Genomic DNA, 21,246 nt, shown 5'->3' with positions numbered 1-21,246 from the left:
TCCCAGCCCCCCCTACTCCCCACCACCCATAACTGTCCCCATTCCCAGTGCACCCCCAGGCCCAGTCCTGCCCCCAGTGACCCCCGCCCATTCCCAGTGCTCCCAGTCCCCCCTATTCCCCCCACCCTTAACTGTCCCCATTCCCAGTGCCTCATCGCCCCCCTCCCAGTCTTTCTTCTCCAACACCCATAACCCTGTCCCCATTTCCAGTCCCTCCCATCCCAATAACCCCATTCCCAGTCTTACTGCCCCCACATTCCCAGTGTCCCCCGCAATGGCCCTGCTCCCCCAGGGTTTCTGGACCCGCTTCTTCCCAGCCTGGGAGCGGCTGCAGGCACTGGTGGCCGGAGGGGCCCTGGGGGAGCCCCGGGTGCTGCGGGGGGCCCTGGCCTTCACCCTGGGGGACGTGGAGCGGGTGCGGGAGCCTGGCCTGGCTGGGGGGGCCTTGCTAGACCTGGGGGGCTACGGGCTGCAGATGGCCACTGCCCTGATGGGGGGGGCACCCTGCAGCCTCAGGGCCCACGGCTGCCTCCACCCCTCCGGTAAGGGATGGGGGTCTGGGGGGGGTGGTCAGTGGGGTACACTGGGGGGAAAGGGGGGCAATGAAGTACAATGGGGGGGAGGATGGGGGAGAATGGTGTATACTGGGGGGGCACTAGGGGGGAAGGGGGGCAATGAAGTACAGTGGGGGTGGGAGAGGATGGGGGAGAATGGTGTACACTGGGGGGGCACTGGAGGGGAAGGGGGGGCAATGGGGTACCTTGGGGGACAATAGCAATGGGGGCTGTAGGGATCCAGTGGGGGACACTGGGGAGACAGGGGGGTGGCAACAAGGGGGCTGGAAGGGCTCTGCTGCAGGGGCTCTGAGGGGAGGGGGCTGCTGGGTCCCTGAGGGGGTTTGGGGGCCCGGGGGGGGATCTGGGGGTCCCAGTGCCCCACAGCTGTGGGGCGCAGGGGTGGACGAGACGGTGACGATGACGCTGGAGTACGAGGGGAACCGCCAGGCCGTGCTGACCTGCTCCATGGCGGCTGAGCTGCCAGGCGGGGCTGCCCTGGGGGGCACCCAGGGATGGGCTGAGGTGGGACCAGGTCCCCTGGGGAAAGGGGGGTGTCTTGGGGGTAGGTGGGGGTCACCATGGTTGGGGGAGGAAGGCCTGGATGCCGGGTCCAGTGGGAGGTGGGGGGTGTCCTGGGGAGTGCCATGGATGAGGGGCAGGTCCAGACACCTAGGAAGGTGGGGGTCATGGGTGGGGGGGCAGTAGGGGGAGGGATCGTGGGGAATATCCTGGGTGGGTGGGAGGAAAGCCCGGATGCCTGAGTCCCCCGAGGAGGGCGAGCGGGGGTCCTGGTGGGCACCATGGTGGGGGGAAAAGGGTCAAAACAGCTAGGTTTCCTGGCTGGGGCTTAGCACCCCCAACTAGGGGGGCTCCAGATGCTTGGGTCCCTGACTTGGGGGGCACATACAGGGAGCCCATGCCCCCCCAGGTCCCTGATGTGCCCCCCCCCCCCCCCCAGTTCCCCAGCCACATGAACTGCCCAACTGAGCTGGTAGTGGGGGGCCGGCGGGAGCTCTTCCCCCTGCCCCCCCCCTCCCAGCCCCTCAACTTCCCCCACGGCACCGGCCTGCGCTACGAGGCCCAGCACGTCCGGGAGTGCCTGCTGCAGGGTGAGTGGGGGACCCCCAGGGGGTGGGGGGGCACAGACACCAGGGTTGCCCTGACACCCACCCTTGTTCTGCCCCCCAGGTCTGACTGAGAGCCCCGTGATGCCGCTGGCCGAGAGCGAGCTCATCGCCCAGCTGCTGGACGAGGCGCGGCGGCAGGTGGGGGCTGCGGGGCCAGAGGGGGGCTCGCCGGGAGCCCCCAGCCCCATGGCGTGAACCCCCAGCCCCATACCTCAAAATACAATAAAGAGCTAACCCCCCCCCCCGGCTGTGTTTTCCTTACCAGCTCCCTCCCCAAGCCCATGCCAGTCCCCCCAGTACAGACCAGTACCCCCAGTACAGAACCACTACCGCACTCCTTTATTCAGAGCAGCAGCCCGTGCTGGCGCAGCACGGCCGTGAACGGCGCCGTCTTCCCCTCCACATTGCGCTCAGCCCGGCGCCGCAGGCTCTGAAATGGGGGAGAAGCATTAAGGGGGTGCCCAGCATCCCTGTGGAGGGGAGCGCAGCTAGGGCACCCCCCCACAGTCCTGTTACAGGAAGCCCTCCCCAGCAGTGCTGAGCCGCCTGTGGTGGTTTCCAGGATGCCCACATGAGTGGTGGTTTCAAGCCCCCCCCCCCCCCCCAATTTTTGGGGATCTCTCTCTCACCATCAGCTTCTTTTTCTTGTTGTAGCGCAGCTTCGCCTTCTCTTTCCTCTTCTCTTCCAGCGCCGCCGTCACTGCCTGGTACTTCCAGCCCACCTCATGTGCCAGCCGGCCCAGGAAAGCGAACTGGGGGGGGGGGGGGGACAGGGGGGTCAAGAGGGGACCCCGGTGCTGGGGGAGCCCCCCCGGACCCCCCCCACCTTACCTTGCGGGTGGGCTTCAGACGGATGATCTTGAGAGCAGCCGGAACCACCATGCGCTTCCGCTGCCAGAGGGAGAGCATCACTGAGGGGGGGGCTGGATTTCGGGGGTGACAAGGGGGAGACAAAGAGAGATTTGGGGGAGGACAAGGGGGGGGTTTGGGCCAGCCCGAGTGTCTCAGTATCAAAGTTTCTCTCAAGGATCATCGAACAATGTAGGTAAAAGTGCATCATTGACACAGAGCGGCAGATTTGGGGCTGGGGGGGGGTCCTGGGGGGATTTGGGGGTCCCCTCACCTTGTCGTAGGGCGGGGGGATTCCATCGAACACCTTCAGCCTCTCCAGCGCCGCCTGCCCTCGCTTCGTCTTGTGAGGCAGCATCCCTGGGGGGAGAACAGGAAGGGTCAGGGGGCTCTAGGGGGGCACCCCGGGGCTTGGGGGGCGTCCCGGCCCCCCAAACTCACCTCTCACTGTCCGCCAGAAGATGCGGCTGGGGGCACGGAAGTGGTAGGGCCCCCGCGAGGGATTCGTGTTCATCCGCTTCCGCAGGAAGGCCAGGAACTTCACTGGGGGGGAGGGCAAAGCGTTACCGTCTCGCAAAACAGGGGGGACCCCGGCGTCCAGGGCTCCCGTTACACCCCGCGGTAACCGCCCCCCTCCCCACTCACGTTTGTTGCGGTAGAAGTTGCCGGAGATGTTGATGCCCTCGCAGCGCACCACGACCACGCGCCGGCCTGCGGACATGGGGGGGGGACACACACGGACACGGAGGGGAGGAAGACACGGACACGGCTCAGGGGCGGCAGCGACCGGACCCACGCGCCTTCACCCCCCCAGCCCAGCCCGGCTCCCCCGGCGCTCAGCTGGTAGTGCATGGGGCAGCTCTCACGGTCGTGAGACTCAACAGCCGAAGAGGCTCATCACCGCGCCGGCGGTCCCGGTGTCCTGGGGAGGTGGGTCCCGCACTTACCCAGCAGCACCTGCTTGGCCACGATGGCCGCCAGCCGGCCCAGGAGATGCCCGCGGCCGTCGATCACCAGAACCTGCGGCACCGGGAGAAGCGGGGGGGGGGGGTCACCGGGGGGTCCCAGAGGCCCCCAGGCCCCCTCGGAGGCCCCACGTGGACGTGCTGCGCCCGGCTCCTAGAGCCCCCCAGGCTACCCCGGGGCTCCGCACACCGCCCCCCACCGTCGAGAACCCCCGCCGCCGCCGCCCCGGCCCCCCCCGGGCCTTCCCGGCCGCCCACCCAGGGCCCACCCGGGCCCCCGGCCCGCACCCGCGGCTCCGCCATCGCCGCCGCCCGCTCAGGAAAGAGGCTCCGCCCCGCGCGCGCCGCGGGGTCGTCTCTTCCGGCGGGGGCTGAGCGCAGGGGCGGAAGTGACGTCAGGCGCGGGGCGGAAAGCAGGCGCGACGCTGCACCAGCAGCCGCCATGGAGGGCGGAGCCCTCGCACGCTTCTGGCGTTATGGAAATGAGGGGGCGGTGCCTGGGCCCTCCCTCACCCCGCGGGGTCCTAAACCCCTCGGCCCCCCGGTGACACTCCCAGTGCCCCCCACTCCCGCCACCATGTCCCCAGTATATCCCAATACATCCCCCAGTGCCACCCTCCAGTACCTCCCAGTGCCCCCCACTACCCCTAGCAGAACAGGCCCGCAGTTCACGCAGACTCGAGGGGCCGATCCGGGGGCCGCAGCCCCCCCTGTATTTATATATATACAGCGGGCGGGGGGGGGGGGGCGGGGGGGGGCCCAGCCTTGGGGGGTCCTGGGGCACCGGGAGGGGTGCTCTGAACAGGAGGGGGGTGGGGGCCGCGATCCCGGCTCGGGGAGGGGGGGGCTCCGGTGGGGCTGGGGGGTCCCGGGGTGTCCCTGGGGGGGGGGGGGGTGGTGGTCCCAGGGGGGCTCGGGGGGGTCCTCGGCGGCGGTGGGGGCTCATCCCTGGGTCTCCCCGCGGGGGCCGGGGGCGGGGGTGGTGCCGGTGGCCCCGTACCCCGCGGGGGGGCCGCCCGGGGGCCCCCCCCCCCCCGCCTCCTTCCTCCTCCCCCTCCCCCCTCCTCCTCCTCGTCGCTGTCCCCGCCCCTGGGCGCCAGCGGCTCCGCCTCCTCGCGCGGCGGCTCCGCCCACCGCTGCGGCTCCCCCGAGGCGAAGACGCCGTAGAAGGCCACGCCGCCGTAGTGCACCAGCGCCGCGATCAGGAAGACCCACTGCCACTCCTCCCGCGTCTGCCAATCCGCCGCCGCCCGCCAATCGGCGAGCCGCGGGGGCGGGAGCGCGGGGCGAGGGGGCGGGGCCGGGGTTGAGGTGGAGCCGACGGGGCGGCGAGCGTGGTCAAAGACGGGAGGGCGGGGGCAGGAAAGGGGCGGGGCCGAGGCAAGGGGATGGGCCGAGGCAAGTGGGCGGGGCCAGAGGGTGGCGGTGAGTCTCAGGGTCCTAGAGCCCCCCCACCCTCCCCTCGTGTCCCCCCGCGTCCCAGTGCCCCCATCACGGTCCCAATGCCCCCTCTTGGGCCCCCACTGCCCCCCCAAACCCCTAATGCCCCATCCTCCACCCCACTGCCCCCCCCCTCGGGTCCCAGTGTCATCTATAGTCCCCATTACACCCCAGGTCCCTATTTCCCCCCCAGGTCCTTTATCCCGCAGGGTCCCCCTCGCCCCGCAGCCCTGCTCCACCCCCACCCCCCCCGGTCCCCCGCACCTTGTGCCTGGTGAGGGCCCCCACGATGAGGGGACAGACCATCCCCGAGAGCGTCCCCACCCCGTTGGAGAGCCCCATCAGCACGCTGGCGTAGCGGGGGGCGATGTCCAGGTGGTTGACGTTGAACCCTGGGGCGGGGAGTGGGCAGCAGGGGAGTCACCCACACGTGTGTCCCCCTTCCTGTGTCTCCCCCCTTCCTGCATCCCCACCGGAGATGGCGAAGCCGCTGAAGCCGACGGCCAGGACGAGGAAGGAGATGGCGACGGCACGGGACCGCGAGTACCCCACCACCAGCAACAGCGTCGCCTCCATGCCAAAACCTGTGGGGCCGGGGGGAGTCACCCACGGCCAAGGACACCCCAGACCCCCCCGTCTGCTTCCAGGGACCCCCAACAGCCCCTGATTGCCCCCAGGTGTCTCCACATCCTCCCCAAGACCCCCAGTGCCCCTGCCCCCCCTTCTCCCCCATGTCCCCCTCCCTGTCCCCCCCCCGTCCTCCCCTTGTCTCCCTCCACGTGGCCCCCAATGTCTCCCCCTCCTCTGCCATGTTCCCCCTCGCACTCCCCCCCGTGCCCCCCCTCACCGCCGCAGTTCATCATCTTGCGAACGTTGGTGGTCGACATGAGCCCCCGGGAGCGCAGAAAATCGGCGATTTGGCCCCCGATGGGGACGACGATCGTCATCACCAGGTGAGGCAGGGCCGAGAGCAGCCCCACCTGCGGGGCCATCAGCCGTGGGGTGCCCGGACCCTGGGGTCCCCCCCGGACCCTGGGGTCCCCCCCGGACACCGGGGCTCGCCCCCGAGGCAGGGTCAGGGTCCCACCTTGCTGATCTCGAAGCCGAAGACCTCCTCGAAGTAGGCAGGCTGGCTGATGAGCAGCAAGTAGAAGGTCCAGCTGCGGCAGAAGTTGGCGACGATGATGGCGTAGACGGGCATCGAGGTGAAGAACTGCCGCCAGGGCGTGGCCAGCTGCGGGGGCAGGGCTGCCAGCGACCTCCCGACCCCTGACCCCCGACCCCGCTGACAGCGACCCCCACCTCCTGACCCAGCACCCAGCCATCTTCCCCGACCCACCTTTGACCCCTGACCCCCCTTTGACCCCGCGGTCAAAGACCCGCAGGACCGACCCGACCCTTAACACCACCGCTGACCCCTGACCCAGCCGCCAGTGACCTAAAGCCCCAACACGACCCCTGACCCCGGCGCCCACCTCCCAGCATCACCCTCGCCCCGACCCCTCATCCCGCTGCCGGGACCCTGCTGGGTCCCGACCTCCGACCCCTGACCCCCTGCCCCGCCCACCAGCAGGGGGTTGCTGCCGACACTCTCCCCGATGCTCTCCTCGATGTACTTGCGCTCCTCGGGGGAGATGGTGGGGTGCTGGGCCGGGCTCTCGTAGGACACCAGCACCCAGAACAGGTACCAGCACACCCCGAAGCTGCCTGGGGGCGGGTGGGGTCAGGGCAGGGCGGGGCCGGGCCCCGGGGGGGGGTCAGGGTCGGGGTCAGGGGGGTCGGGTCTCACCATAGACGTAGAAGACGGAGCTCCAGCCCGTGTACTGCACCAGGACGCCGGCCAGGGGCATTGCCACCACCGCCCCCGCGTAGGACCCTGCGCCGGGGACCCAGGCGTCTGGGGGGGGGGTCTGCAGCCCCACTGCCCCCTACCCCCTCACAACTGCCGCCCAGGGCGGGGCTGGCCCCTCCCCCCCGCCTGCATGGGTGTTCGGGGTCCTTGTTCCAGCCCGCAGACCCTTGCCCCCCCCCGACCCCCCATACCGCAGAAGGCCGTGGTCGCCAGGCGGCTCCTCTCCAGGGGCGGGGCCCACTTGCTCCAGATCCCGTGACACGCTGGGTAGGTCACGCCCTGGGTGGGGCAGTGGGGGGGTCACACCCAGCCCCACCCCATCTCATCTTTCACCCCACCCTCACCCAGCACCTCTCTCCCCACCCACCGGCAGCAGCCAATAGCGAGCCCCCAGCCCGCCCCACCCTCCAGCCTCAGCAGCCAATGGGGAACGTCACGGCGGCCCCGCCCTCACCTCCACCAGCCCCTGCATCACACGGACGGCGATGACACAGCCCACGTGGGTGCGGGCGGCCGAGGGGATCAGCATGTTGAGGAGCGACGTGGAGACGATGGCGAGGCCGAAGACCCTGCGGGGGCGAGGGGGAGACGCGTGCGAGGGGGGGGACACACGCGTGCGGTGGGGGGGGGGCAGACACGTGCGAGGGGGACGCGTGCAACGCGGGGGATGCGCAACAGGGCACGTGCAAGAGGGGGGACGTGCAATGGGCCCGCGCGCAAGCGCTGGGACTGTTGCCCCAACCCCCCCAACCCCGCGCCCCCCCCCACCCACCTGTTGGCTGCGAACTTCTGGGCGATGAAGCCCCCCGGGATCTGTGTGACGATGTACCCCCAGAAGAAGGAGCCGTGGATCATCCCCACTGTCTCAGGGTCCCAGTTGAACTGGGCGCGCTGGGAGGAGGGGGGAGCGGGGGGGGTCACCGTGGCCCGGACCCCCTGAACCTTCCCCCTCCCGACCACAGCCCCCCCCCAGCCCCCTGGCCCTCCCCGTACCTGCCCGTGCGCCCCGTTGACCATGCTGACGACGGCCACCCCCAGGTTGCAGCGGATGCCAAAGCTGATGCAGAAGCCGATGGCGCAGAGGATGGCGATGCCGTAGCGCCGGGGGAGGCCGCAGCAGGTGCAGTCCAGCACGGGGGGGTGCGGGGCCCCCCCCCCCAGAGTCCCCCCCGGATCCCCCCCCAGGGCCCAGCTCCAGCCCCTCTGCATCGTCCTGCCGCCGCTCTAGGGCCCTGGAGGGACGGGGGGCCCGGGGGGACACGGAAGGCGGCTCTGGTCACCCCACGTCCTGAGTCCCCCCTGCCACATCCCCACGTCCTCCATGTCCTGTCCCCCCCCCAGCCCCCTGGGCCCCCCAGCCCACCACATCCCTGGTGTCCTCCTGTCCCCGCAGCCCCCGTGTCCTACCTCCCCTCGCCGTGTCCCCAGGTCCCCCCATGCCCCCCCCCCCGGCGTGGTGGCAGCAGATTACCACAGGTCTAAATCCCCCGTCTGAGCCCCCAGGGGTGGGGGGGACAAGAGCGCACATCCGCATGCAACAGCCGCACACGGGCCGGGGTGGGGGGGGCCGAGAGGGGCACACGCGTGTGCAAGCCCCCAGCCACCTCCTGCGTGTGCTCTGGCACGCTCACACTTACATAAGCTGGGGGGTTGTGGATTAAGGGCAGCCGGCGGGGGGGGTGTCAGAGCCACTGGCACACATGTGTGCGCAGAGTAGGAAAAAGATCCCCCCGGGGCATGCGGGCAGACTGAGGGGCCCGGGAACCAGCCCCCCACCCCAACACCTGGGTCCTTCCCGCCCCCCCCCCCCCCAGGGTCCCCGCTCACCGGTGCAGGCGGCCCAGCCCGGCCCCCACCTGCCGCCTGAACTCCTCCTTGTTGAACTGCATGGCGGCTCAGGGCACCATGGTCCGCTGGACCCCTGGGTGTCCCCCCCCCGGACGCCTGGGTGCCCCCCCCCCCCCAACGCCTGGGCCGGCTCCCCTCGGACGCCCAGGTCCTCTCTCCTCCTCCCGACGCCTGGGTCCTCTGGGAGCCCCCCCTCCCCCGCCGCCGGCTCAGCGCTAAATCCCCCTGCGTGGGCAGAGCCCCCCCCCCGTGCATGGGGGGAGGGGCAGGCTGCCAGCACGCCTGGGTCCGCTGCCCACGGGGCGGGGGGGGGGGGGGGGGGGGAGAGCAAGCCCCGGCACCCGGCTGCCGCCCCCTCCCCGCGGGGGTGCGGGGGGACCCCCGGCCCGTCACACACGCAGGCAGGCGCTCGGGTCACCCTTTATTGCTGCTTTTAATACAAAAAAGGGGGGCGGGTGGGGAGGGGGGACCCCGGTGTCCGGGGGGGGGGGCAGGGGAGCCACCCCCTCACGCCTGCAGGGGCATCGTCACAGTAAGGACCTGTGGGGGGAGGTCAGAGGTCAGGGGTCAGCTGGGGGTGGTGCCTGTGGGGGAAGGGGTGGAGACAAGAAGAGGGTGGGGCTAAAAGGTGGGTGGGGTTAAGAATCACCATGGTTACTATTACCTAGGTGACATAACTGGGTGGGGCTAATTGCAGGGAAAGGGGGCAGGGCAGTGGGGGTGGTCAGCCGGTTACCGTGATGACAGTTACCTTGGTACGCCGGTGGAAGTGGGCGTGGCAGCGGGCGGGGTCGGGGGGGAGGGGCAGCCCCAGCTCCAGGAGGGGGGGCCCCCCCTCTGCCCCCCCCAGCACCAGCCGCTCCTCACTCAGCCCCAGCCACAGCGACCCTGCCCCTGCCTGGGTGGGGCAGGGTAGGGTCAGGGGAGGGGCCAGACAGCCCCACCCCCCACCTCACCCCTCAGCGTCCCCCAACCCCCCCAGACCTTTACAGGGACCCCCCACCCCTCCAGACCCCCCAGGATCAGCTCGACTCCCCCCCCAGCCCCACAGTGCCCACCCAGGCCCCCTCCCTGTTCCACCCCACAGCCCCACAGCACCCCCCTTGTGCCCCCCAACTCACGGCATGGGGCAGGAGGATGCGCGCCTGCAGCACCTGCGGGTGCTGGGAGGAAGGCTCTGCCACCACCACGAACTGGGGGGGCCCTGGGGGGCTGTGGGGGAGGCACAGGTCAGGAAGGGGGGTCCCGGTGCTGGGGGTCCCCCTCCCCACTCGGTCCCATGGCTCCTACCTGGGGGGCAGCAGCGGCTCCTGCGGGGGGCTGCGAGGAGAGGCAGGTCAGGGGGAGGTGGGGGGAGACAGGGAGGTCCCGAGGGACACCGGGGGTGTCGGGGGGTGTCAGGGGGGACCCCACTTACTCCTCAGCTCCTGGATGTGGGGCCGGGGGCCGCGCCCGGATGTTCTGAGCCGAGATGGAGCCCATGAACTTGCGGTTCCGCAGCACCCGCCAGCCTGGGGGGGACCAGGGGGGTCATGGGGGTGCAAGAGCCTCCCCCCCCCACGACCCCCCTCCCGGTGTCCCAAACCCCTCAGCACCCCACTGCTGCCCCTGCTTCCTCCCATTTCCACTCCCACCAGCTTACTCCCCCACTCCCAGTGCCCCCAGGTGCTCCTCCTGCCCCACTCCTCCCAGTTCCCATCTCTGTCCCCAGCCTGACGCCCCCCCTCCCAGTGCCCCCAGTCTCCTGTACCAGTCAGCTCCAGCTCCACCCCATACTTTTCCGACAGCCCCTCCATGGCCACTGTCAGGAAGAACTCCAGGTACAGGGGGTCAGCCTGGGGGGGAGGTGGGGAGGTTAGGGCCCCCCAATTCCCCTCATAAGCCCCCCAACTCCCCCCCCCCCCAGCCCCTCCTCACCTGCAGAGTGCGGAAGAACCCTGAGTTCACCACCACGTCGTAGGCAGTGCAGCCCTGACCACCTGCAGGAGACGGGGGGGGGGTTCAGGGGGGTTTGGGGGGCTGGAGAGGATCGGGGGGGTTGGAGGGGGGGTTCTTACTGCGGTCCAGTTCGGCGTGGGGCTCCCCCAGGCTCATGGGGATGCGGAAGGCCCCAGCAGCGGTGGGGGGGGCGTGGAGGAGGCGCTGCAGCCCGGGGGGGGACAGCGGGGGGGGGCGGGGGCACCTCCCCCGAGTGACAGACGTTGACGAAGATCTTGGCCCCCCCCCGCCCGGGTCTTCACACACAGCCCTAGGGGAGGGGGCAGGGGGGGTCAGAGGGCGGCCGGGCCCCTCCGAGACCCCCCCCAACCCTCCCCGGAGCCCTCCTACCTGGCTGCGGGGTGACAGCGCGAGAGGGGGCCGCGGGGGGGGGCTTCTCATCGTCCTGGGTCACCTGGGGGGCGGCAGAGGGACGGCGCGGGTCAGTACCGGGACCCCTCCCCGGGACCCCCCCGGTGCCCAGCCCGGCCCCACCTGAAGCAGGAGTCGCCGCAGCGCCTCGTCATCCCCCTCCTCCACCTCCAGCTCGGCCGACAGCAGTGACGGGTCCGCGGGGGCCGCCATGGGCTGCGGGGTGCAGGGGGCACGGGGACGTGGGGAACCGGGGCCCGGGGGGCCCAGCGGCCCCCAGCGCCTCCCAGGACCCGTCGCACCCCAGACCCTCCCGGTCTCCCCCGGCCCCGGGGACCCCCCTGGGGGACCCCCCCAGCCCCCTCAGGGCCCCCCCAGGCCGCCCCGCGCAGCCGTTACCGGCCACCTCTCCCTCCCGCCGCGCGGCACTTCCGGTTCCGGCTGGGGGTGGGGCCCGTCTCTATGGTTCCGCGGCGCCGGCGAGGCCGCTCCCTCCGCCCGGGCGCAAGTCTCGCTGGTGCGGCGGCAGCGATGGCGGTGCTGGGGCCCCCCCCGGTCCCGGGGATCTTCAGCAGCATGGAGGAGGGGCCGAGGCCCGGGGGGGCCGCACCGGGGGAGGTGAGGGGGTCCTGGGGAGCACCGGAGAGGCATATTAGGGGGAGGGGGTCCTGGGGGGTGTGTGGGGCCGGGGGGGGCACGGGGGGACCCATGGAAGGACACTGGAAGGGTCCTGGGGGGGCGGCTGTGGGGGGCCATGGAGGGGTCCTGGGGGACTCAGGGGGCTCTTGGGGGTCTCCTGGGGGGCTGGGAGGGGCTGCGGGGGGTCCCGAGGGAGCAAATGGGGCCGGGGGCGGGCACAGGGGGAGCCCACGGGGGGTCCTAGGGTGGTCTTGGGGGGCCCGGGGGGTCACAGGGGGAGCCCTGGGTGACACCTGGGGGGGCCCATGGGGCCGGGCGGGGGGTCTGGGGGACGCTGGGCAGGTGGGAGGGGAGGAGGCCTGCAAATGCCTGGGACCCCCTCGCGCGGGGGGGGGTTAGGGGCCCCCCCCAGACGCCTGGGACCCCTGGGAAGGGGTTAGGGTCCGTGGGGTGGGGGGTGGGGCCTGGACGCCTGCGTCCCTGGGGGGGTGGTGGGGTGTGCTGGGGGCAAAGTCGAGGGCAGGGCAGTGCCGGGACGCCGGGGTCCCCCCCGTGTCTCCCTCCCGGGCCGAAGGTCGTTGTGGGGGGGGGAGGGAGGGGCCGCTGCAGGTGGTGCCGCAGCCTCGAGGGGATGCCGGTGCCTGGGCCCTGCCCCCCGCTCGGGGGGGGGGACCCAGGCATTCGGGACCCCCCAGGCGTGGGCTGGAGACCCATGGCCGGGCTCTGGGGCACTTCGTGGCCGGGACGTGGCTGAAGCCGCCGGGACGGGGGACGCTGGAGTGCCGGGAGGCCGCCACGGGTATGGGGGCTCAAGGGTCAGGGGTCAGGGTGGGGCGTCAGGGTCAGGGGTCACGCCCGCCCTCTCCCCCCCCAACCCCCAGGGCGGCTGCTGGCAACAGTGCCGCGGGGCGAGGAGGGCCGACCTGGCGGCGGCTGTGGAGGCGGCGGCGGTGGCGGCGGCAAAATGGGGGGCGGCTGGGGGGGCCCCAGCGGGCCCAGCACCTGCAGCGGTGAGTCACGGTGACCTTTGATCTCTGACCCCCGTCTGTGATCCGTGGCATCTCACCCTGTGGGGCTTCCCACGACCCTTTGTGCCCCCTTGTGACCTTTCATTTCTGCCTGTATCCCCCTTTTCCCCTTGCTGCAGTGTGACCTCGTGTGACCCCATGACCCCCCACGACCCCAGCACTGTCCCCAGCTTCGTGACCCCACGCGACCCCAGGACCACCACCTGCTTCCCATGCCCCCGCTGTGCCCCCCTGCACTCCCCCCATGTCCCTGTACGCCTCCATGAATCCCCTCGGGGCCCCCCGTGTCCCTGTACCCCCCACATGTCCCCTCGGGTCCCCCCCGTGCCCTCACCCCCCCCCGTCCCCCCCCTGTCCCCGCAGGCTGGCGGCGGCATTGGAGCAGGGGGCTGCAGGGTTGGGGGCGGTGGCCGCTCTCTCGGGGGGGCGGCCGCTGGCCCAGGCCCTCGGGGCCGACCTGGAACTGGGGCTGTGGCTGCTGCGGGTGCCGGCAGGGTGGGCCCAGATCGGTCCCCCCCGGCCTGGGCAGCTGGGCCCCCCTCGGTAAGTGTCCCCTGGGACCCCTGGGACCTCGGCGCTCCCCAGGACCCCGCTGAGCCCCCCCCCCCGCCGCTATCCCCAGGCGTGGTGGCCGTTCTCATGTCAGGTCCCTGCTCCCTGGCGGCACTGCTCTGGAAGCTGGGATCCCTCCTGGCGATGGGTGAGTGGGGGGGCCCTGGCCTCCGGGGGTGGGACCTGGCATTCGGGGGAGCCAGGCGTGAGGGTGGGGGGTCCCCAGCATGAGGGGGGACACCCAGGCATGCGGTGGGGGGACCCAGGCACCTGGGGAGGGGAGCCAGGCGTTTGGGGGGGGGGGGCAGGGAACCCTGGTGTCCAGGTGGGGGGACCCAGGTGTCAAGGGAGGGGGGGGACCCATGTGTTTGGGGGGCACAAGAAACCCCAGTGTCCAGGTGGGGGGACCCAGGTGTTTGGGGGGCACAAGAAACCCCAGTGTCCAGGTGGGGGGACCCAGGTATCTGGGGAAGGGAGCCAGGTGTTTGGGGGGGGTGGGGGGACCCAGGTGATTGGGGGGCACCGGGAACCGCGGTGTCCAGGTGGGGGAACCCCGGCCCCCGGGAGACCCAGGCATCCCGTGCAGGCAACGCGGCGCTGGTGCTGCCGCCGGCTGAGGCCCCGCTGGCGCCGCTGCTGCTGGCGGAGCTGAGCGGGGCGGGGGGGGTGCTGCCCCCCGGGCTGCTCAACGTGGTGACGGGGACCCCCTGCCTGCGCCGCGCCCTCCGTGCCCACACCCGCATCGCTGCCATCACCTTCCTCGGCGACCGGCAGGTACGGGGGGGCCCTGCCCCATAGGGGGATCCCTGTGTCCCTCGTGTCCCCATACGGGAGATCGGGACGTGGCCAGGGGTTCCACACGTCCCCCCGTGTCCCCCCGCATGTAGGAGGAGGTGCAAGACGTGGCCTGGGGCTCCCCGTGCCGGGGACCACGGCTCGGGGGGGCCCAGGGGGGCCGTGTCGTCGTCATCGTCCTCGACTCAGCTGACCTGGACAGCGCGGCTGCTGCCATCGTGGGGAGCATGGGGACCCCCCCAGCCCTGGTGAGCAGGAGAAGCTTGGGGGGCGTTGGTGGGTCCCAGAGTGTCCGGGGGCTCCTGGGGGGGTCTAGGAGCATCCTGGTGTGGCTCCCTGACACCCCCCCCCCCCCCACCGTGTCCGCAGTTCCCGTGGGGGGGCTGTGTGGTGCTGGTGCAGGAAGGGGTGGTGGCACCGCTGGAGCGGCGACTCCGGGCCCGACTTGGGGGGCTGCGGGTCGGGGACCCACTGGACCTCGGCACTGACGTGGGGCCACTGCCCCCCACGGCCGCCCCCCCCAAGGGGGTGGTGCAGGCAGCCCACGAGGAGGGGGCTGAGGTGAGGGGGATACTGGGGGGGACATGGGAGGCTGGGGGGACACGTGGGGGGGCTGAGATGAGGGGGGACAAGGGGGGCATCGGGTGTGAGGAGGATACACAGGAGGACATGGAGGGGCACGGGGCTGGGGGGGGGCCATGGGGACATCGGGGGGGACGTGGGGGGTCAGGGGGGTGCGTGGGGTCTGTTCTGGGGTACCTAAATGCCAGGGGGTGCCCGGACGCCGGGGTCCTTCTTCCCCCACAGGTTTTCCAGCCGCCGGTGACGCTGCCGCCGGGGGGTCGGTTCTACCCCCCCACCCTGATCACAGGGGTGGCCCCCACCTCACGCTGCCTCCGGGAGCTGGTGGGTACTGGGGGGAGCCCAAAAATGGCTGAGTCGGAGGCAAAAAGGGGAGGGGGTGGCACAGACAGCCAGGGGGTGGGGGGCGCAGGGCAGGGGGCTTGTGGGCGTGCAGAGTGGGGGTCTGCTGATGCGTGTCCCCGCCAGGTGCCGGGGCCGGTGCTGGTGCTGTTGCCCGTGCGCTCCCCGGGGGAGGCCGTCACCGTGGCCTCGGGGCTGCCCCACGTGGCAGCCGGCGCCGTCTGGGCCCAGGACGTGACCCTCGCCCTTGACACAGCTGACAGGTGACCCTGGCCCTTGACCCCTGACCCCCGTGACCCCTGATCCTCATCCCTCTGACCCATGACCCCCTGACTCCGCAGGCTGCCCCTGGGGCTGGTGTGGCTCAACGCGCTCAACCTGCTGGACCCGAGGGGGGGCTGCGCCGGGGGGGACGGGGACGGCACCAGCCTGGAGGTGAGGGGGGGGCACGGGGGGGGGGGGGGAGGTCCTGGAGGGGTTTGGGGGGGGCTCTGGGCTCCGTGGGGAGGTCCTGGGGGGTTTGGGGGGGGACTCTGGGCTCCCTGGGGAGGTCCTGGGGGATTTGGGGGGGCTGGGGGGCTGGGGGGAGCCCCAGAAAGGGTTTGGGGACCCCAGGGTGGGCCTGGGAGCTGCAGGGACCACAGGGGCCCTGTCCCAGTGCAGATGGGCCGTGCCCCCCCCAGGCGCTGCGAGAGTACGGGCATCCCCCCTGGGAGCCCCCCCTGGGGCTGGGGACCCCCCCTGAGACCCTCCTGGACCCGGAGCTCAGGTAATGCCCCCCCCCGCCCATCCCGCCATGCAGCTCGACGACCCCCCCCCCCGTAGGCAAGCACTGTGACCCCTGACCTCCGACCCTGCCACCCCCCCAGCCCCGAGCCGGTCCGGGGGGGACCCCGCAGTGGCCCCCAACTCCGCTGATGTCGCTGCAGCCGTGGAGGCCGCCCGCCGCGTCGCCCTGGGGTGAGGGACGGGGGACGGGGGGGCTGGAGGTGTTGGGTCCCCCCGGACCCCCGGGTCCCTGCCGGGGGGGGTCCCAGGTCTCTGGGTCCCTGGCAGGGGGTGTGGGGTCCCCGGACCCCCGGGTCCCCAGCGCTCCCTCGGCCCGTCGCAGGTGGTCGCGGCTGCCGGCGTCAGCTCGTGCCCGGGTGCTGCGGGGGGCGGCGGCGGCGCTGGGGGGGAGCGGGGCCGCGGGGCCCCCCCAGAAGGGCGATGACGATGATGGTGACAGTGACGGGCGGCTGTGGGGAGCGCTGCTGCGGTGGGCGGCACGTGTGGAGCTGTTGGGTGGAGTCGTGCAGGTGGGTGGGGCCTGTGGGGGTGGGGCTGGGTGGGAGGGGATGGAGGGGAGGAGCCTGAAGGAGGCAGAGCTGGGTGAGAGGGGTGGAGCCTGAGGGTCGCACCTTGGGGTTGGGGAAGAGGGCGGGGTCTGCAGGGGGTGGGGCCAGGCAGCAGGGGCGGGCCCGGGGCCTGCAGGGGGTGGGGCCGGGCAGAAGTGGGCGGGGTGAAACCGGGGGCGGGGCTGCAGGGGGCGGGGCGGATACCCGTGCCCGGGGCGGGGCGGATACCCGTGCCCGGGGTGGAGCCTTGGTGGGGGGCGTGGCTAATGTGCTCCCGCAGGAGGTGCCCGGAGGGCGGGCCCTGCTGATGCGCCGGCCGCTGGGGGTGGTGGGCGTGGCCTGGAGCGGGCCCCGCCCCCCTGCGGCGCGCGCTGGAGCTCCTCCCCCCCGCGCTGGCGCTCGGCAACGGCCTCGTGGTGGTGGCGCCCCCCAGCGGCGTCGGCCCCGCCCTGCGCCTGCAGCAGGTGGGGACCCCCGCGACCCGCCCCGGAACCCACCTGTGGTCCTTCTGGGGCTCCCCCCATGGAAACCCCCGCACCCTCCCAGGGATCCCCCATGGGTCCTCTCTGCCCTCCCCAGGACCCCCCTGCTAACTCCCTGGTGATGCTCCTGGGGCCCCCCAGGGCTCCCCCGTGATCCCGTTCGCTTTTTCTGGCGTGAATCGCCCAATATCCCACCCCAGACCCCCCAAACTGCCCCCTGGGACCCCCGAACCCTCCCAGAGACGCCCCAAATCCACCCCTGGGACTCCTAACCTCCCCCAGGGACCTCCAAATCCTGCCCTGGGCCCCCAAAATCCCTCTGGGGACCCCGACCGCCCCCCAGCAATCCCAAAGTCCCCCCTGGGACCCCAAAAATCCCCTTGGGGACCCCCCAAACTCCCCCTGGGACCCTCAACTCCCCCCCCCATTGCCCCTCTCAGGCCCCCCCCGACTGACCCCCCCCCACTGACCAGCCCCAGGACCCCCAACACCCCACGACCATTTCCGCCCACCCCATGGTGACGGCCGCTCCCTGTCCGTCTGTCCCCAGGCGCTGGTGGCTGCCGGGCTCCCTGGGGGGGCCCTGGCGGTGCTGCCCGGGGGGGCTGGGGGCGACGGGGCGACGCTGGCGCGGCACCACCCTGATGGGCTGTGGCTCTGCGGGGGGGGCACGGTGAGTAATGGGGGGCATGGGGGGATGGGAACTTGGGCGGGGACACGGGGTGGGGGGGGACATGGTATGGGAGGCACATGGGGGGGCTGGGGAGGGTAGTGAGCCCCGCTATGGGGGGGGGGTGTCCCTGCGGTACTGGGGGGGTTTCCCAGTCATGGGAGCAGTCCCTGGGCGGGGGGGTGTTGGGGGGGGGGTGTCCCCAGCACGGGCATGTCCCTGACCCGGGCACCACCCCAGCAGCCCCCCCCCCATCCTGTGTGTCCCCCCAGGACCCCGACTGGGCCTCGGCTTTGAGCGTCACCCATGTGTGGGTCCCGGGGGGGGTCCTGGGGGGTCCAGGACAGGAGGCCCCCCCCGATGCCGAGCGGGAGCTGGAGCTGCGCTGCACCCGCCCCCGCTGCCTGTGGGTGCCTGGGAGCGGGCCCTGAGCCCCCGACCTCTGGTGACCCCTGACCTGCGGCTGCGACCCCAATAAACCCCCTCCAGCCTCTGTCGCGTCTCTGCCTATGAAGGGGGCGGGGGCGGGGGGGGTCCGGTGTGTCCCCCCGCGCCGGCAGGGGGCGCCCCGCACCGCCACGTGCCCGGCCGCCCGGGTCCCCTCGCGCTCGAGGCAGCCGCGCCCTCGGGTTAGGGGGGCGCCGCGGGGGGGGGGGTCCCGGACGCCCGGATCCCTCGGGGGGAGGGGGGGGCCGGGACGCCTGGGTCCCTCGGGGGCGCGGGGGGGCGGCTCCCGGACGCCTGGTTCCACTCGGGAGGGGGTGGAGGTGCCCGGGGTGTGGGGAGGGGAAGCCGGGACGCCTGGGTCCCTGGGGGGGGGTAGGTGGGGGGTCCCGGATGCCTGGGTGTCCCCCCACCCCCACCCCCGCCCCGGCCGCCTGGGTCCCCCACCCCGGCCGCCTGGGTCCCTCCCGGCCGCGGTCCCTCTCGGCCCCGGTGCCGCTTTCGCTTTCGGCGGCGGCTCCGCTGCGGCCCTGGGGGGGGGGTCCTAGGAGGGGGGGTCCCGGGTCCTCGCTCACCTCTCCCCTCGGCCGGCCCCGCCCCAGCTCAGCCCTGTCATGGACCCGGCCCCCCCCGGCTCCGCTCTGGTAAGTGGGGACCCTCCGCCCCCCCCATGACCCCTCTCGTGGCATTCCCCCCCAGACCCCTCAGCCCCCCCTCCGACCCCGCTTCTCCCCACGGAACGCCCCCATAGCCCCTCCCCCAACGCCTTGGACCCCCATGGGACCTCCAATCCCCCCTCCGGCGCCCCCCCCAGGTCCTCCCACCTCCCCGGTGCCCCCCCAGGTCCCCCTCCTGCTCCTCCTGGCCGTGCCCCCCCCCGGCATCTGCTGCTCCTTCGACTTCAACCCTGTCAGCAGCACCTTCAGCACCCATGTGGACGCCCTGGTGAGACCCCCACGGGACCCCTCAAAACCCTCCGGGACCCCAGGGACACCCCCCGGGACCCCCCCAATGCCCCGAACCCCCCTGACCCATGTAAATGTCCCGGTGAGAGACCCTGAATCCCTTCAGGACCCGCCCAACTTCTCCAGGAGCCCTCAAACTCCCCTGGGACCCCCAGGAGCCGCCCCCCCCAACCCCCTGAACCCTCTCACTTCCCAGGGAAAGCCCCATCCTGGGTCCCCCCAAGCCCCCTGACAGCCCCCTAGATCCTCTGGGACCCCTGAGCCCTGCCCAGACCCCCTAGATCTCTTTGGGGACCCCTTAAGACCTGCCCCGGTCCTGCAGACCCCCTGGCTGATCCTGGACTACCCCGTGGCGATGCCCAGCAACCTGGAGATGGTGAGTGAGAGCTCCCAGACCCCCACGTGTGCCCCCCAACCCCATGTCCACCATGTGTCACCTCCCCATGCCACCGACCCCCAACTGCCCTCCCCTCCTGCACCCCCCCGACACCCCCTGCCCCCGTGCCCCCTCAAACTCCTAACTCATGTCTCCCTCAACCCCTGCCCCGCGACCCCCCGGGCCCCCCAGGACAGCCGCTGCTCCGACCTCTGGGGGCTGCACTTTGGGGCGGTGGCATTGGGGCGCATGGCGGGGGTGGCGGGGGGGGTCGCTGGCCCCCCGACTCCAAGCTGTCGCTGCCCACATCGCCTTTGTGGCTGAGTGCCACATCCATGTGAGTTGGGGTCCCAGGGGGGTGGGGGGCACCTCTGGGGGGGTCCTGAGGGGATGAGGAGGAGCTGGGGAGGCTCTGGGGGTCCTGAGAACAGATTGGGAGGGGCTCTGGGGGGCCATGGTAACTCTGGGGGTCTCGGGGCGGGGGGCTCTCACGGGTGGCTCTGGAGACCCTGCAGGGGTCTGGGGGTTCCTGGAGGGGGTGTCTCTGGGGGGTCCAAGGTAATTCTGGGGCTCTCCGGGGGGGGGGGGGGGGAGTGTCTCTGGGCGGGGCCGTGGGATCTTTGCTGGTGCCAGGGAGCTCTGGGGCGTTTGTGGAGCCCCTGGGGTTGAGGAGGGGATTGGGGCCCCTGGGCTTCTCAAGGGGCCCTGGGGGGTCCCAGGGGGGTTTGGGGGCTCTTGTGACACCCTCCCCCCCCCAGGACCCCCAGGGCTGCGTCCGGCTGGAGGTGGTGAATGTGTCGCAGCTGCTGGGAGCCCTCGTGCAGCACCTGGGTGGGCTGCAGGGGCGACCCCCCCACTTCCCCGGCTGCGCCCACCTGCGCTGCCGCCCAGGTACCACCCCGGCACCCCCCGAGAACCCCTGCAGCACCTTTGGGCTCCCTGACCCCTTACAGACCCTCCCCACGGGGACACCCCAGTGAGGGGGAGCACTCCCCTGACCCATGCCCCCACACCTATCTTCAGGGATTTTCGTCCCGGAGAACTCTTGGGACACTCCTGGGGACCCCCACCCCCTGGGGAGCCTCCTGAGCCCCCCAGGGCCTCCGTGCTCCATGGGGATCTTCCCAGGACCCCCCCAGGGACCCCCTAAGCCCGTATAGACCCCCCCCAAATGAGGGGATACCTCCCTGCAGCCCCCCAGGAGCCTCCAACCCCTGGGGACCCCCCAAAGCCCCCCCGGGACCCCTCTGAGCCTCGTCTCCCCCCAGGCCCCCTGCTGACCACCCCTGCGGTGCAGCATGAAAGGACCCCGGGGTCAAGGCTGGGCCCCCCCCACCCCTCTGGCATCCACGGGCTGGTGCTGCTGGGGGGGCTCGGGGGGGCCCTGGGCCTGGCGGCGGCGGCCTGGGTCCTGTGGAGGCGGCCCTGCGCCCAGGTGGGGACACACTGGGAGCACTGGGGGGTGGGTGGGGGGCGTGGGGGTACTGGAAGTGCTGGGGAGGAGGGTGGGGGTGCAGGGAGCAGTGCTCTGGGGCTGCTCTGGGTGTGCAGGAGGCACTGGGATGGGGGCACTGGGAGCACTGGGGGTGTGGGGTCGTCCCTCGCCCCAGCCCCTGCAGGGGACACCGGCATCCGAGCAGGACGGGACCTGAGTGGCCGAGCCGGGGAGCCAGGGACGGACTCAGGTACTGGGGGGCGTCCCCGGTCACCGGGGTCCCTGGGGGGGGGCTGCCCAGATGACTGGGTCCTCACTCCCCACTCCCCTCCCCATTCAGGTTGGCCTGAGACACTGGTGCCACAGGATCGGGCCTGCAGGAGAGATGGAGACCCCCCGGATCCCCCCCTGGAAGCACAGAGGGACCGTGGGGGCCACAGGGGGGCCCCTCTGGGGGCTGTGACGGGACCTCCCAGAGCCACGGAGAGACTGGGGAGCCCCAGCCCCCCCCCAGCCCCCCCCCAGGGCCCATAAAATTGATGTTGAGACGTTGACTCTGAGCCTGGTTTGGGGGGGTGGAGCCTGTAGCACCCCCAGCCCACCCTGAGCCCC

At 72.2% G+C, this 21,246-nt stretch overlaps 5 protein-coding genes and 2 non-coding genes across 7 annotated transcripts; 2 read left to right on the top strand and 5 right to left on the bottom strand.

Annotated features, from left to right (window-relative positions):
• Positions 1 to 274: 274 nt before the first annotated feature.
• DHDH (dihydrodiol dehydrogenase) lies at positions 275 to 1,881 on the top strand. Its single transcript, XM_052779526.1, has 4 exons — positions 275 to 542; positions 955 to 1,079; positions 1,516 to 1,666; positions 1,746 to 1,881. Exons 1-4 carry the CDS (start codon positions 275 to 277, stop codon positions 1,877 to 1,879), a joined length of 678 nt encoding a protein of 225 aa, XP_052635486.1. The 3' UTR covers positions 1,880 to 1,881.
• A 119-nt stretch (positions 1,882 to 2,000) lies between these two features.
• RPL13A (ribosomal protein L13a) lies at positions 2,001 to 3,892 on the bottom strand. Its single transcript, XM_052779502.1, has 8 exons — positions 3,787 to 3,892; positions 3,481 to 3,553; positions 3,179 to 3,244; positions 2,975 to 3,076; positions 2,808 to 2,893; positions 2,516 to 2,575; positions 2,314 to 2,436; positions 2,001 to 2,114 (listed from the first exon to the last, which is right to left on the bottom strand). The coding sequence occupies exons 1-8, from the start codon at positions 3,799 to 3,801 to the stop codon at positions 2,028 to 2,030; spliced, it is 612 nt and encodes a 203-aa protein (XP_052635462.1). The 5' UTR covers positions 3,802 to 3,892; the 3' UTR covers positions 2,001 to 2,027.
• LOC128138214 (small nucleolar RNA SNORD34) lies at positions 2,683 to 2,751 on the bottom strand. Its single transcript, XR_008233975.1, has one exon. It is a non-coding gene; the product is annotated as a small nucleolar RNA SNORD34 (small nucleolar RNA).
• LOC128138213 (small nucleolar RNA Z195/SNORD33/SNORD32 family) lies at positions 3,364 to 3,441 on the bottom strand. Its single transcript, XR_008233974.1, has one exon. It is a non-coding gene; the product is annotated as a small nucleolar RNA Z195/SNORD33/SNORD32 family (small nucleolar RNA).
• A 498-nt stretch (positions 3,893 to 4,390) lies between the features above and the next one.
• SLC17A7 (solute carrier family 17 member 7) lies at positions 4,391 to 8,765 on the bottom strand. The gene is given in 15 exon segments (XM_052779527.1): positions 4,391 to 4,533; positions 4,535 to 4,558; positions 4,560 to 4,730; positions 5,203 to 5,330; positions 5,412 to 5,522; positions 5,786 to 5,918; positions 6,026 to 6,172; positions 6,506 to 6,645; positions 6,728 to 6,814; positions 6,982 to 7,069; positions 7,245 to 7,359; positions 7,563 to 7,681; positions 7,784 to 7,963; positions 7,965 to 8,022; positions 8,618 to 8,765. Coding segments are annotated over 15 exon segments (1,656 nt in total). The 5' UTR covers positions 8,680 to 8,765; the 3' UTR covers positions 4,391 to 4,440.
• A 330-nt stretch (positions 8,766 to 9,095) lies between these two features.
• PIH1D1 (PIH1 domain containing 1) lies at positions 9,096 to 11,380 on the bottom strand. Its single transcript, XM_052779528.1, is given in 11 exon segments — positions 9,096 to 9,178; positions 9,390 to 9,536; positions 9,760 to 9,850; positions 10,047 to 10,149; positions 10,389 to 10,473; positions 10,556 to 10,617; positions 10,696 to 10,810; positions 10,812 to 10,853; positions 10,855 to 10,886; positions 10,967 to 11,030; positions 11,111 to 11,380. Coding segments are annotated over 11 exon segments (864 nt in total). The 5' UTR covers positions 11,201 to 11,380; the 3' UTR covers positions 9,096 to 9,145.
• Positions 11,381 to 11,931: 551 nt separating this feature from the next.
• On the top strand, positions 11,932 to 21,241 carry ALDH16A1 (aldehyde dehydrogenase 16 family member A1). The gene is given in 26 exon segments (XM_052779497.1): positions 11,932 to 11,968; positions 12,201 to 12,425; positions 12,508 to 12,542; positions 12,544 to 12,600; positions 12,602 to 12,636; positions 13,018 to 13,165; positions 13,167 to 13,197; positions 13,277 to 13,354; positions 13,793 to 13,980; positions 14,094 to 14,249; positions 14,371 to 14,562; positions 14,809 to 14,907; positions 15,052 to 15,188; positions 15,267 to 15,360; positions 15,609 to 15,694; positions 16,037 to 16,223; positions 16,543 to 16,626; positions 16,628 to 16,726; positions 17,295 to 17,417; positions 18,702 to 18,803; positions 19,146 to 19,199; positions 19,392 to 19,463; positions 19,465 to 19,536; positions 19,958 to 20,090; positions 20,468 to 20,634; positions 21,098 to 21,241. Coding segments are annotated over 26 exon segments (2,835 nt in total).
• Positions 21,242 to 21,246: the final 5 nt, after the last annotated feature.

The sequence above is a fragment of the Harpia harpyja genome, unplaced genomic scaffold (assembly GCF_026419915.1).
Source record: "Harpia harpyja isolate bHarHar1 unplaced genomic scaffold, bHarHar1 primary haplotype URTXT_28telo, whole genome shotgun sequence".
Taxonomy (NCBI): Eukaryota; Metazoa; Chordata; class Aves; order Accipitriformes; family Accipitridae; genus Harpia; species Harpia harpyja.
The sequence above is the reverse complement of the archived record's forward strand: the minus strand, read 5'-3'. Positions and strand labels throughout refer to the sequence as shown.